Source organism: Durotheca rogersii (genome assembly GCF_024521655.1).
Source record: "Durotheca rogersii strain YMJ 92031201 chromosome Unknown GGS23scaffold_8, whole genome shotgun sequence".
Classification (NCBI taxonomy): Eukaryota; Fungi; Ascomycota; class Sordariomycetes; order Xylariales; family Xylariaceae; genus Durotheca; species Durotheca rogersii.
The window spans coordinates 605,189-619,192 of NW_026251239.1; the positions used below are offsets into that span (position 1 = coordinate 605,189).

The 14,004-nt window shown below is 52.8% G+C and overlaps 4 protein-coding genes across 4 annotated transcripts; 2 read left to right on the forward strand and 2 right to left on the reverse strand.

Annotated features, from left to right (window-relative positions):
• Window positions 1–1,066: 1,066 nt before the first annotated feature.
• GGS23DRAFT_604744 (uncharacterized protein) lies at window positions 1,067–2,335 on the forward strand (the record flags this gene model as incomplete). The annotated part of the gene is made up of 2 exons (XM_051519646.1): window positions 1,067–1,684; window positions 1,739–2,335. The coding sequence occupies 2 exons, from the start codon at window positions 1,067–1,069 to the stop codon at window positions 2,333–2,335; spliced, it is 1,215 nt and encodes a 404-aa protein (XP_051372440.1).
• A 2,411-nt stretch (window positions 2,336–4,746) lies between these two features.
• GGS23DRAFT_565096 (uncharacterized protein) lies at window positions 4,747–6,494 on the reverse strand. Its single transcript, XM_051516192.1, has one exon. It carries the CDS (start codon window positions 6,279–6,281, stop codon window positions 5,202–5,204), a length of 1,080 nt encoding a protein of 359 aa, XP_051372441.1. The 5' UTR covers window positions 6,282–6,494; the 3' UTR covers window positions 4,747–5,201.
• A 919-nt stretch (window positions 6,495–7,413) lies between these two features.
• GGS23DRAFT_565098 (DNA replication/checkpoint protein) lies at window positions 7,414–9,458 on the forward strand. Its single transcript, XM_051516193.1, has 2 exons — window positions 7,414–7,860; window positions 7,928–9,458. The coding sequence occupies exons 1-2, from the start codon at window positions 7,719–7,721 to the stop codon at window positions 9,277–9,279; spliced, it is 1,494 nt and encodes a 497-aa protein (XP_051372442.1). The 5' UTR covers window positions 7,414–7,718; the 3' UTR covers window positions 9,280–9,458.
• On the reverse strand, window positions 9,459–10,860 carry GGS23DRAFT_565099 (kinase-like domain-containing protein). Its single transcript, XM_051516194.1, has one exon. It carries the CDS (start codon window positions 10,527–10,529, stop codon window positions 9,504–9,506), a length of 1,026 nt encoding a protein of 341 aa, XP_051372443.1. The 5' UTR covers window positions 10,530–10,860; the 3' UTR covers window positions 9,459–9,503.
• Window positions 10,861–14,004: the final 3,144 nt, after the last annotated feature.

The window sequence follows — 14,004 nt, forward strand, 5'->3', positions numbered from 1 at the left end:
TTAGGGGTTGGCGGCAAGTATATGTTTATTAAATTTTCAACGCCATGGAGGAGCTTAGCAGCATCTTTCATAAGCCCTCGTTACTCCTGTCCATTAACGTTCTTGATAACCTCCATCCTACCAGTCCTGGCGAGTAAGGAGTGACAGTTGACTTGACTGTGCTTTATCCATAGCCACCTGAAGTATAGTGGATTAAGAGCCACCAGGAAATATCCGGGATGCATCGAAGGGTCAACGGCAATAAACCAAAGTGGAAATTCCCGTTGTGTCGGGATACCCGATACCTACCCATCATTCGAGTCTAGGCTATGGCGGCTATTATAGTACCAAGACGTACTGAGGCACCAATAGGCCGTTTAATGGTAATTATCAGGGGCGGTGGGTTCTCTTTCCTGCTCGTCTAATGCTCGGATGTCAGTAATATCTAATAATTCGCCTATCGCACACGATCTAATATTCAAGTTCCACAAGCGACGATGACAGGCGGCGATGACATCGTACCGGTCGTATCACAACGTAGGGCCATCATCTTCACATACCCAGTATCATTCTGATATCATTCGCAGGGGTAATGCACGACTTCAAGTCATTGGATAGAAGCGTCCTTCGGCTGAGACCGAATATTACCTACCCCAGCCTCCACGCGACTTGTGGGACGCTGCACTATGCAGGTAGGAAAGGCGATGCTTTGCGACATTCCCATTCTTATGCTCACTATGGCTGGCCGATTAGTCGATCACCCGCCGCCACTCCTACGCTGTGATGCGATTCCCCGGGTCGCCAATAGGAGGTGGCGTATAAATAGGCGGAGTGGCGATCCTTTGAGATGGAGTAACCCCCGTCAGCTCACCGCCAAGTAAGCCCTCATACAATCGAGGGACCCCGCCGATGGCTTGGCAAAGGCCTTCTTACCAACCGCCGCAAAAAACAATCGTCACTCTCCCTCCCAGAACCCTCACCAAGAAGAGCTACGACGACGAGACTAGGGGCGGGAAGCAACAATAAGCAGGGCAGAGACCACCCGTCTACCTAACCAAGCTAGGGACATGAAGTAAGGCGGGGCGGGATGGCTACCGCGTCTTCTTTTGAGGGACAGCTGTGCTGCGCCATTTGCGGCTACGTGATCGCGCCGGAGACGGCGGCGCCTGACGGCGGCACTAGCTGGCAGACGGAGGCGGTGCTGCTCAGCGACCCGGCGCGCGAGTTCGAGCAGCTGGAGGTGCACTACCGGGGGGGGAAGCGGGCGGACGCGCCGCGGCTGGACCCGGGAGCGGCGGCGACGGCGATCCGCAAGGATGCGGCGCGCGTAGTCGAGGGGAACCGGCTGCGGCTCGTGGGCTCCGAGCCGCCGGCGCCGGCGCTCGGGTGGTGGAACGACGCCGGGTGGGAGGACTGGGGCGTGCGCGCCAACGAGTCGTACAGCGACGTCGTCGACGGCGAGTACCTGTCGACGCCGTACTACGTCGCGACGCACGGCGCGTGCCTCGCGCTGGCCGAGGACGCCGTGCGCCGCGGCCCCCTCCGCGACCTGCGCGCCCTCTGGAAGGCCCTGCGCGCCCGCTACGAGGTCGACGACAGCTACTACGCGGGCACGGCCGTGGGCGCCGCGCCCCGCCCCCAGCGCGTCCCCCTCCCGCACGGCTACTACCTGCCCGAGCACCGCGACGCAGGCGCCGAGCGCTGGGTACGTGTCGCGCGTTCGTCGCCCCGCTCAGCCGTCCGCTAACCGCGCCCGCAGGAAGCCGCGCATCCCCTCGCCGTACCCGACCTCACCGCGGCCGTCCTCCAGAGCCTCGAGGCCCTGCCGCCGCCCGCTGCTCCCGGCCCGGCCGCGGCTGCGTTCCAGCAGCGGTTCGCCGCCCTGCCGGCCGAGCTGCGCGACCACATATGCTCGTTCCTGGCGGCGCGCGGCGGCCTCCCGGCGGCGTGCAACGGGCTGCTGCCGCAGTGGGCGTGGCGCGAGGTGCTGCTGCGCGGCGAGTGCCTACCGTTCCTGCGGGACCTCGACGCGGGTGCCGCGGCGCGCTTCTGCGCGCGGTGGGAGGCTGAGGGCCCGCGGCCCGAGCCGAACTGGGAGCTCCTCGTCCGCAAGCTGGGCCAGGAGAACTGGCGCACCTGGGACGCCGAGGCGAGCTCGTTGGGGGTGCCGGGAGGCCTCCGCAACCGGAGGCGCGTGTGGAAACTCGTCGAGGAGATGTACGTCGGCGACCTCGTCCCCGTGAGGCGTGCGATGCCGCCGGCGGGCGGCCCGGCAGTCGTGCCGAGGTACTGGGATAAACGGGGCGAGTTGTTGTATCCTGTCGTTAGGGTCAACGTGGGGTCGAGCGATACGTAGCAATCTATACTAGGACGGCAACGGACTTGAGACGGGTGCGGATCCCCGCCACCCTATTATTCACTGCCCTATTCACTGCCAACGGCACCTTGGGAGATAAGCCAATATTCATGGTAAAAGGAACCATATATAACCCCTCAATTAGCAGTTAACCCCTAGTTACCTGAATAGATTAATTAGGCACAGGTTCAGCATCCTAAAGATTCGCATACTAGTTGATTACTTAGTATCGCGTATCACGCGAAGCGAGCCAGCCAATACGCACACAGGTGCCTATATGTGGGGTTTGTCATTATACCTATAGGTTGACGTTTAACGTATGCATTCTGGTGCATTTGAAAGCTGACGACGAAGGGAAGGATGTATCTGAATTTCAATAAGATGTGTCTTTTAACATACAATAGTCTTCTATCTACGAAACTACCGAACGCTAAGCAATTTTCCAAGTCTTCGAGACAAGAAATGTCGGGACACGTCGTTGCAGTTAGGGTAGTGCAGAACCCCTAGTGCCGTCTACGGAGCATGTCCCATTTTATTCTGTGGAAGCGTTCGAGGCACCTCGGCCATTGTCGATAGTACAATGTCCTGCTAAGAACCAAGAGTTAGGGCCAAACACACATCTCTTCAAAGGGTTTGGGTTGTTTCACTGACCAGGGCGAACGGATTCCGGCCGAGAGACGTGGACCATGGCTGCTCATGGCCGCACACAGTCAGCGTCTATCGGACCGGAGGGTGGTGTCCGGAGAGGACGGGGGGAATGAGGGAAAGAAGGGAGAAACGCGTAAAAGAGAAAATATATATAAGATGGTGAAGATAAAAGGAAAAGTATATATGAAGATGAAGTGAGAGGATGGCAAAGATGGGAAGAAAGGGAATATGGCTATATATTGGCGCAGAATATATGGAAAGGAGGAGATCAGGAAGAGATATCGGAGATGCCACAGATGACGAAGATGGGAGATATATCAGAGATGGCGGATATGTGAGAGATGGCAGAGATATCAGAGATGGCGAAGATGGAAGATATATTGGAGATGGCAAAGATAGCAGAAATAGAGGAGATGGCGGACGGGATGGTAGACGAGAAATGGCGATGAAAAAGATGGCGGAAAAGGAAATAAACTAGATGAGAAAGATGCTCGGGGTTGAAGAATGCAAAGAAGAAAGCACAGAGATGGCGGCCGCGAGATAGGCAGGAATATATATATATATATATACGTAGGAGATGGGGGTGGGAGAGGCAGGAAGGATGGGTAGCTCTGGTGGGAAGTGGGGAAGATATTTATGCTCGGGAGCGAGTCCGGGCGGATCAGCAGGTTAGGTTCGGTTCCTTGAAAAAAAAAAAAGAGTACGTATATACTCGCACGTGTTTATATACATAAATGTACAGGACTTAGATCACCTCAATGGAAAGGAGGAAATCTTGCGAGTTTGCCGGGCAAACCCTATGCTGATAGAGGCGTTTCGTCGCGAGTGAATGTCTCTCTGGTTTCGAAGGTATCGTGCTGTGGGTTTAACCCTGTCCCGATTGTGCGGGCAAGTGTACTTAGGTATGATTAGCGCGTAGGTAGGTAGCCTCTATTCACGGGTAGATACAGGTACCTTCTAATTTAGGTACGTCTATTAATATTTAGGTACAGCAGAGATCTTCCCTAAAATGGACCAATCATCGATCCGCGTAGTTCCCAAATCGGAACTGTACGGTGAATCTGGAGCTGTCGATTCTTGGAACTCGACAGATATTCGATACGATCTGTGTTGGAGACTTGTAGCCACTCATGCTCGGCCAAAGTCCCTTCGACAACCCGGCCATTAGATACGTATCCCCTGGAGTATTCAAGTAGCATGAGGTTCTCTGTACGTATCTGTCCTGTCGTTGATGTTGTCTCTGTGGATGGGTATACTAAATAGGTACCTTAGGTACGTAAGATACCTACCCGCCTAGAGGTACCTAACATACCTTGGTAGATAAGGCATGTACTCTTCTGGCTTAGCCGCCCCCACGGTGCGATAACACGCACCAGGTACGGGGAACGCGTACCGGGACGTAGCCAGCAGGTACCTATAGCACCAGCTCCTATCAGCCACAGCACTGATTTCGGAGAGAATACCTAGGCATGCTTGCTCGAGGAGTCCGCGTATAAGGGGCCTGCGAGCCTATCCAGGAATCGCACGTTTACGTCGTGCATACGTGCGAAGGATCATTGTCTTGGATGACGGCAGACCGCATCCGAGCTCCAAGACCGCAAGTAGAATGTCGGGTGAGGAGTCGGCGGTCAAGTCATCCGAGGCATCGCATGCGTTTGAGCGGGGTCTCCGGTGGACAGAGGTTGGTATATGTAGGGTCTGGCCGGTGCTCCGCTTGGGACGATGATTCACACATATGTAGGTAGTTTGAGGCGACAATAATCCGCGGAGCCACGGACAGCTCTAGGCCTGTTCTCGAATTGAGACCGAGGGACATACGTAGGCTAATGCAACGATGAACCGTAACTACCTAGGGGTGCTAAGGTAGATGTAGGCACCTAGGCAAAAGAAAATAAAAATAAAGATAGGCATGAAGAAGTTTTTCATTATCCAAACCTCTACTCTTGGTAAAATTCTATCTAGTTTCTTGCGGCCCCAACAGCACCGGCAGGGGATTTTCACTACCGTTTCCCAACAGCTAGATAAATGGCACGGCGCAAAGGAAACTAATGCCAGAAAACGCTACAGGTCGGGTTTCTAACGAATCTTGTAGAGGCGATGATTTGATACGATGCGTAGTTAGATGTACTCGGAGGATGTGACAGGAACAGATATGATCCCGAGACAGTCTGTCCAGGCCGCAATGTGCATACGAGAGGAGTTAGGGGGGTATATGGATTTAGTCGGGTCGAGGCCGACGACGGTCTTCCGCTGTTCGATGGTAGTGACTTGTGTAGGTAGGGCGATATGAACTGCCCGCTCGCCATCTCTGCCCAGCCGGCTCTCCGTGGGGCCGCCCATTCAGCTCTGCGTCTGCCAATCGTCTCCGATGACTCTGCCTTGCTCGTTCGTCTTGGTTATCTTGCCCGTCCTCCATCGGCCGCTTCCTTATCGGGGGGTATTGTACCTTCCGATCCCAAGCCTCGATTGATAACGGGCTGCGCAGGAAGTTGTTCAGCTCGTGAAGGAGTAGCCTCGTATGGTCGCGGCCGAGGAAGTCCTTGAGCATCTCCTCTGCCTGTCCTTGGCTCCCTTGGATGTCGACGGTTTTGAGAATTGCGATGATATACTCGAGCAGGAACTCGGCATTGTTCGCGCGCCTCCTCGTCGTCGCTTCGTCGCTGAACTGTCCTGTCGGTGGTGTGTGGAGATATTCGAATACTTGTAATTCCCTTCTCAGCCAAGTCCGCGCTCTCGAGACCATGCCGGGGTCGGATGCGAAAATCTGGGGTGTCAAATCTCGATACCCGGATCTACGATTCGAGCCTACGTGCAAGGAGTAGAGCTGGTTTCGGTAGATGTGTCGCCGGCGGAGGATCGCCTCATCCGGCGTCACCCGCCGAGGTGCATCTTCATGACGTCGTCGGTCCGGCCGCAGGGGGTCACTCCGGGGAGGATAGGGCAGAAGCTGTGGTTGTATACGCTGTTGCGACGGCTGCTCTGTCGGACGGGGGACTTTGTAGACGGCCGTCTTCTTGTCGGGGTCGTCGCCCTCGAGGTCGTGCCAGACCTCCTCGATCTGACATTTGCAAAGCGGGCATGTGGTCTGCCGTTCTAGCCAGTTTAGGAGGCAGACGTAGTCGAAGTTGCGATGGCTGCAAGGACGGGCGGCGCAAGGTTGGGTGATGCTATCGAGACAGATGACACAGCAGGCTTCGGTCGGATCGTCTGTGTCCTCTCGGCTCCGTGATGCGACTTCTGCTAGGGTATTTTGAAGCACTTTCGAGCGGACGTCATTCGTGTCGACGCCCGCATCCATATGGCCGCTCGCATCTGGGGAGGACGATAGCGGCTGGGGCGGCGGCGGAAGACCACGGAAGCGAAGATGCGAGGGTATCGCGGTTGGTTGCAATAAGGTGGGAGGCTCTCCACCTCTAAGCCGGAAAGTCTACTGAGTGATGGAGGAGTTTACATAATCAGATCCATGGATACCTCCATGTTTAAATGAATAGGTACATGTGCCATAGGTACCTATATGAGTATAACTATGGAAGTCCATATCTACACTAGGGAAAAACCCGTTTTTGGAGGCGAACGCCCCACTTATAACGTATAGGTACACTCCCGTAATAAGAGGGGTAATGTAGCTTTAGTGCACAACCCCGATAGTACGATATTGAGGTTTTATAACCTAATAAATATATTTATTAATGTTAAATTTTTTCTAAATACGTATAAATATAAAAATTAATTAAAGAATATATATTAATAAATAAATTTTAAATATTTTATTTTAAGGTAAAAAAGAATTTTATAATTAGTTAAAAAAAACTTATTAAAAATTAATTAAATTATTATATATTATAATAATATTTATATTTATATTTAATAATTATAGATTTTATTAAATAGATTATATTATTATTAATATTTTAAATATTTTAAATATTTTATATATTTTATTTCATAGAAATTAAATTATTATTTTAGTACTTTATAAAAACGAAAAAATAATAATTATAAATATATTTAAAATTTATAATCTAAATTATAACTTAGAATATTAAATTTTATAAAATTAAATTTATTAATATAATATATTATATTATATTATAAATTTAAAAATTTAAAAATTTCAAATAATAATAAAATAATAAAACAATTAAATAATAAAATAATAAAATAATAAAATAATAAATTTATATAATAATAAAATTATAAAATTATAAAGTTTTTATTTTTATTAATTTATAAATTAGTATTTATTATCAAATACGTACCTTATCGATAAGATATTTATTTATTTATTTTTATATAAAAATATATACCTTTATACTAGGTAAACTTTTTTCTAATATAGTAACTACGTACCGAACGTTGTATAAAAGTACGAGCGTATAGATGCTTAATTGCATATATCATATATGCTAACTATACCCCTTCCCACCCCGGGGTTTACCTATCCCAAAAACGGTTTTTCTCTAGTGTAGATATGGGCTTCCGTATATAACGGGTGGCGGGCCACGCTGCGAGGGAATCCAGGGGTACATATTCAGCACGCGTCTTACCCACTTAAATAGGGTAGCCATTCATTTCTCCCCCTTGTCGCGTGCCTAGTCGCGTTCCCTGTCGCGGTCACTTCCTCAATTCATCTTTCTCAACAATCCCGTCATCCCAGTTACTAGCCAACCTTGACAAAATATAACTGACGCAACAGCATTTCCATATCCTACTCAACCGATACGTCGCGAGCAAGATGGACGAGAGCCAAAAACAGGAATACGAAGAAACATGCCAGCTGCTGCGCGCCGAGCTGAAACGCTTTGAAGCCGACTGGTCGAGTCAGAATGGTGGAACAAAGCCGCGACGTGAAGATATCAAGCAAAACCCAGAAATAGGTACCGCTTCGCCCCATTCGTTGTATCTGCGCACTCCGTGTTGCAGTTCCTAACAAGCCACCCATAGCCCGCAAGTATAAGCAGTACAACCAAGTCCGGGACATTTTGTCTGGAAAGGTCCCTCCGCCCAAGGCCAAGGAGACGACGCTCAGCGTGAGGAAGCGAAAGCTAGACGGGAGCATCGGGCAAAGGCCTGCCAAGCAAGTGAAGCCGGTTGAGACCCCCTCTCGCGTGCGGCAGCGCGATGTGGACCCCGAGCTGTTCGAGACTCCATCCACCCGGAAGCTATTCAGTCCCGCCGTACCCACGTCAATTGGCCCTACGCCGCAGAGAGATGGGCGGATCCTCGGCCTATTCGATCTGCTGGAAGAAAACGACGAGAACACGCCCTCAAAGTCCAGACACGCCGACGGTCTCAAGGACGTCGATATCCAAGTAACCCCCAGCAAGAAGACAGGCGAGGCCGGTCGCCGACGTGTCGCTCAGTCGAGCCGAACACCGAAATCTGCCAGCAAGCGCGCAACGCCGGATACGTTCATGACACCCTCTCGACGAAGGAACGGGAACACGAGCGCGAGGACGCCAAGTTCGGTCAGTAAGTTGCACCTGTCCACGCCCTCCTTCCTGAGGAGAGCACCGCTCGCGACCGTCGACGAGAACGGCGAGTATCTATCCCCGGCGCCCCTCCGCCTGCCGCGCAAGCCTCTAGGGCGGAGCCTCAGCAGCGTCGTGGCCAGCCTGCGGAAGCTCGAGGAGGAAGCCCTCGACGACGACCTCGAGGCCCTGCGCGAGATGGAGAGCGAGGCGAACCCGTCGGCTCCGGCCAAGCCGGCTAAGCCGAAGGAAGACATCCTCGAGCCGGACAGCCAGCAGCAGCAGCGGCTTCTCGGCGCATTCGATGACGAGGGTCTCTACGACAGCGCGCCCGAGGACCAGGTGGGCCGCGACGGCCAGCCTCTCCGGGTCTACAAGAAGAAGGGGCAGAAGCGCACTACGCGACGAGCCAACATGAAGCCCGTCCAGAGCAAGCGGCCGCAGGAGACGATCGCGGAAGAAGAGTCCGAGGACGACGACGACGACGATGTCGTGCCCGAGACGCAGGCCCAAGCGGCCGGGGCCGACCGCGGGGAGCCCTCGCCTCCGGTGGACTTGGGATCCGAGTCGGAATTCGACCCCGCGGCCGACGAAGAGGCGGAAGAGGAGGGCAAGCCGGCAGCCAAGGCGGGCAAGAGCAAGCGCGCGGCGAAGGAGGCAGAAGGGCAGAAGGAGAAGGGCAAGGAGAAGAAAGAGGGCAAGATCCGGAAGGCGGCGAGGAAGGTGAACGAGCTGGCTCACGCCAACTTCAAGAGGCTCAAGCTGAAGAACAACGGCGCCAAGGGGCCCAGCGCGTTCGGGGGCCGGTTCCGGCGCCGGCGTTGAGACAGTCGTTTATTTTTAGCCCGATGCGGCAGCGTGTCAATACACCACTATCTAAACGCTATATCCAGTCCCAGTCCTTCCCTAGATAGTTCCTGCCTACCTTGACTGGCAGATTAGCGCCTACGACGGCATGACCCGTGCCAACGGAACCCACCGCCAACACGCTCCCCGCTCCCCACTCCCCACTCCCCGCTCCCCGCTCCGTTCGCCGTCCGCCGCGGTGATCAGCGAAAGCGGGGTCGACTGTAGGCCGTGGGCACAGTGTTTCTGATCATGGTGGTACCCGGGACGGGGTCGTAGCGGGCGACGGGGTTCCAAGGCTTAGCCCAGTTCGGGCGGCAGAAGCGGTTGCAGGTGTGGTGGCTGAAGAAGGAGCTGATGCCGTCGGGGCCGAGGTCGGTGACGCCGTAGTCGCGCCTGCGCGACAGGATGACGGGGTCGGAGAGGACGACCTCGCGCTGGTAGATGCCGCCCTGGAGGTCGCAGAGGACGAACTGGCCGCCGGTGACGTGGTAGCTGAAGTGGCTGAGGGCCTGCATGACCTCGCCCCAGACCCTGGAGTCGTCGTTCCAGCCGGTGTTGCTGTTGAACTTCTGGTAGTTCTGGATGAAGGGCTCGCACAGGACCATCCGGCCGGCCCAGTCGGCGGCGACGTTGTCCGTGAACTTCCACACGGCGGCGACGTTGACCTTGACGGACTTGTCGACGACGCGGAGCTCGTTGAACAGGTTGGCGAGCTCGAGGGCCTTGTTGACGGCCTTGATATCGAGCGCGAAGTAATCGGCCTCGAAGACGGCGCCGGTCTTGAACCACTTCACCACGCAGGCCTCGCCGTAGCGGGGACCGTCGGTGTACGTCCCCTTGGCCACCCAGCGGAAGGCGCCCTGGGCGAACGGGTTCTCGAGCGCGTCATAGGTGACGGTGCTGGAGTAGGAGATATTGTATCTGCCGCTGTCGGACGGTGCCGCCGACGGGGCGTCGGAGTGGTGCCCGTGGACGCAGCTGGCGCAGCGCGACAGGCCGGCGCCTTTGGCGTACTGGTTGGCCGTGTAGGAGGACCGAGGGAGGATACGGCCGCAAGCGGCACATTCGCGCATGCCCGAGGCCATCTGGACGCGGGATAGCAGAAAATGCGGTGTTGGTTTGGGGGTGCACTGCGAGGGTGTCGAAAGAGGGGGAGCCAAGAGGAGGATATGTTGCAAGGTTGCTAACGCGGAGGAATTCGGCCGTCTTTTTTTGGTCTCCCGCATCGCCTACAGGCACAGAGCGGCAAGCTATCCAGTGGTGCGTCGCGGTAGCGAGAGGTAGGCGGGGGCTGAACATGCGTAGGCCTGCCTTGAGGCCCTTGCTAGGCGTTGCGCCACGCTGGTCCCGTACTCGGCACCACTCAGGCCTCTCCCTGTTGTCATACCTCCCCAGCTACCCTCCTTGCGATGCTGTCTGGGGATGATTGGGCGGCGTAAGTGACAATGCGAGGAGAGGTTTCAACGCCAAAAAAAAACCAGGCCACAATGAACTTGCAGTGCGGTGCGGTGCTGATCGCCGTCTTACCATGTACACTCATAAATGCGTTAAATATACCTATGCGTTAACCCATTACCCAATCGAGTATACAGACCAGCCTAACTACGTTCCCCTGTACCTCACCCCAAAGCAGGTTACGGCTTCCCGTAGATTCTATTGGCTCCTTCCAAAACAGCCATACCCCACTAACCGGTTAAGGTAAGGTATAGGGGATTAATAAGGTCGCAAACCAGCCTAACTAATCCCCCGTACCTTATCCTAACCTCTAACCGGATTAAGCAAAAAGCCCGCTTTATGCTGAGCTTTATCCTTATTCCTTATAGGGGTTCTTAAAAGTTCCTCTCAAATGCATGTCTAACCAGCGTACGAAAGTGCACTTAATTAATTCTTTTTCGCCACAAAAAGCTGCTCTGGGAACTCATCTCTAAATAGCATAACAAGCAGTGGTGGCGGTGGTAGCGGCCTAGGTAATCGAAGAAACCTCGCCCCAATCAGTTAGTAGAGTTGATTGTTTTGGAAGAAGCCGACAGAATCTTCAAGAAGCTGTGACGCGCTTTAGGGTGAGACACAGCGGACGAATTCAAGAGTTGACGAATTCAAGAGTTGGGACCTCCATTGAGAAATATTGCAGTGTGGATCCACCTTATTAACGATGCCTTGTGATTGGTTGACTTAATCAGGGCACGCATTGCATGGCAGCCAAAACGCATTCCAGACATCCAGATGGGGATGGGTTTACACGTAGTGAGGCTCTCGCTTCAAGGACAGCCTCCCCTGCATTGCGTCAGGTAACTAATCTAGTAAAATCCCATGTAAGTGCATGCCCTGCAACATTTACAGTACGTCCTTGCGAGATCCGGGCACCCAATTTCATCAACTGCCTAGGCACGTCGGTCTTTGCGCGCTTGAAGGCGTCCGTAAGGCCAGCGCCTCTCGCGCCCCCTCCTAGGCTCCCTGTACCTATGAAATCAATAGGTAGAGGAATGAATTTGTTCATCGCCAGCCTCCCTTGTGCCGTTGCTAGGAGCCCTCGAATACACGCCTTCTCTGCTTAGGTGACCCATCGTGGCAGGAACTGGGGCCGCCGACTCGCACGACGAGCCTCAGCACCTCCGGACGCAGGACCCCGTGCTCGGCGTTGAGCGCACCCTCGCGGACCCAGAAGCGAGTGCCCTCGAGCGTGACCGTGTTTTCTTATCTATTTCTTGGCTTTAAGCCCTCCGACAACAATCCGGCCAGTGGTGATCATGGGCAATTTCACAACACACCAAAGGCTGAGCCTGCGGAGACAAGACGGTTGGACAGTTGCGAATTCCAATTGGCTCTATTAAATTCGTGTGCTGATTGGTTGTTCGTGTGGACCTCCTTTTCCTCGGCCTTCGGTGGCAGTAATGCGTATTCATTTTCGTCTATTACTATCTCGTTTGATGCACTCCTCTCAAGGACCGGCACACTCTGACACCGAATTTGCATGCTATCCTACCGTGTCGAGTTTATTCTAAGGCTAGGTAAAAACGTCGACCAAAGCTGCAGTCGTAATATAAACGAGCGACGTCATCACAATTTATCGTAGCTGAGGCTTCATAACTAACAGCGAAGAGATACCATAATTCCGTCAACTACCACCCTTTATATCATTATTGCCTCCTATAACAACGCCCTCATTGCGAATGAATGTCCCAACCTCACACTTCTAGCCCTCATAGCCGTTATCGGAACACCTCGTAGTTTGTTACATCTCTTAGTTGGGACACTAGTTACGACCGTCTTCTTTGAATTGGGCCCCAAGGCCTAGGAGGTAGTCCCCGGCATCGTTGCTGGATGTCGGGGAGTCATTCCGGGGACCGGGTACGTCAGGGCCAGGTGGCGGGGAGGTGCGCTGGACTCTGGTGCTGACATTATCCTGTGCGGAGCTGATCTCTTCCTGTCTACTATCACCAGGAAGACATCAGTTGGTGCTGATATATTTCGCAAGTGGGTGGTCGGCAGAAGTACTTACGATCCAGTCCGCTGCGTAGAGCCTTCGTGACTTGGAGTGTCTGCCATAGTGACGAGGTGTAGTCACCTAAGGCACAGAGGTAGGAAAGTGAAGTGGAATGCCCAAAGCGTGAGTTGTGGTTCGAAAGAAGATGAGCTGTGGTATGGCAAGATGGTGGTAATATCTAGTATGTGGACAGAGGAGAAGGGGGGGGTTCACTGGGTTTTATATACGAAAGACCCGAAGGCCGAGCTTAGGAGAGCGCTCACATCCTACCTATCTACACATGCCCACCCAGGACTTAGCATCCAAGTGTCAAAGCGTCCCGGGACTTAGCATCCAAGTGTCAAAGCGTCCCGGGAACGACGTGTGTGATGGATGAATCAACCTACCCGCATCGCAATGTGATATTACACCTACATCCCGCAGCAAATCAAGGTGCCTAGCCAGCAGTCTACATACACTATTCGGGGAAAGCTACTAGCCGAAATGGGTCAAACCATGGACGAGGAGAGAGTAACTGGCAGCACGTTGTGGTGTTACAGTCCCCCTTTAACTTTGATTACCCACAACTGCAATAAAATGGTTATACCAAGGTTAGGATTAAGTTAGGAGAGCAATCGTCTTACTTACATGGGTATTACAAATTGTTATAACCGTAATATTGGGGTTGACATGTTAGATGGGCTGCTCCTAACCTGTTGGTTTGTAGGACTTCTGCTGCCACATATTAACTCATATATACATAACGAGAGTATTCTCTCGCCGTAAATAATATTCTCTCGTCGTGCATGAGGTGGGTAGCAATTCTTTCGTCGTGCATAAGGGAGGTAGAATGCTACCTCCCTTATTGCACTGCACATGAGATACATAGCGGAAACTACCAAACTACCAAACTACCACCAAATTACCAAATTAGGAATCGAACCTATCCTTCAGTAAGTAACCTACCAATCTCTTACTTATGCTATAGTAGTGCAGTAAGACATACCCTCTTAATGCATCACGTGATACGTTACGATAGGCCTTATGCCTATATAGAGTAACTATAGCTCCCGTAAGTACGGGCTATATTAAATAGGAGTAGCGTAGGTACGCTATAATGGAAGTATAAAACAAGGACTGCCTAACTACTAATAACTAGCCTAGTGCCGATTAACCTAAGATTATAGCTATAAATAGCTGTAACCGGTTGATCGGCTAGCTGAAAACGGCAGCTAGGA

Coding starts and splice junctions, on each gene's coding strand:
- GGS23DRAFT_565096 (XM_051516192.1), bottom strand. CDS start 6,281: ATGGATGCGGGCGTCGACACGAATGACGTCCGCTCGAAAGTGCTTCAA.
- GGS23DRAFT_565098 (XM_051516193.1), top strand. CDS start 7,719: ATGGACGAGAGCCAAAAACAGGAATACGAAGAAACATGCCAGCTGCTG. Junction 7,861..7,927: donor CAAGCAAAACCCAGAAATAG/GTACCGCTTCGC, acceptor AGCCACCCATAG/CCCGCAAGTATAAGCAGTAC.
- GGS23DRAFT_565099 (XM_051516194.1), bottom strand. CDS start 10,529: ATGCGGGAGACCAAAAAAAGACGGCCGAATTCCTCCGCGTTAGCAACC.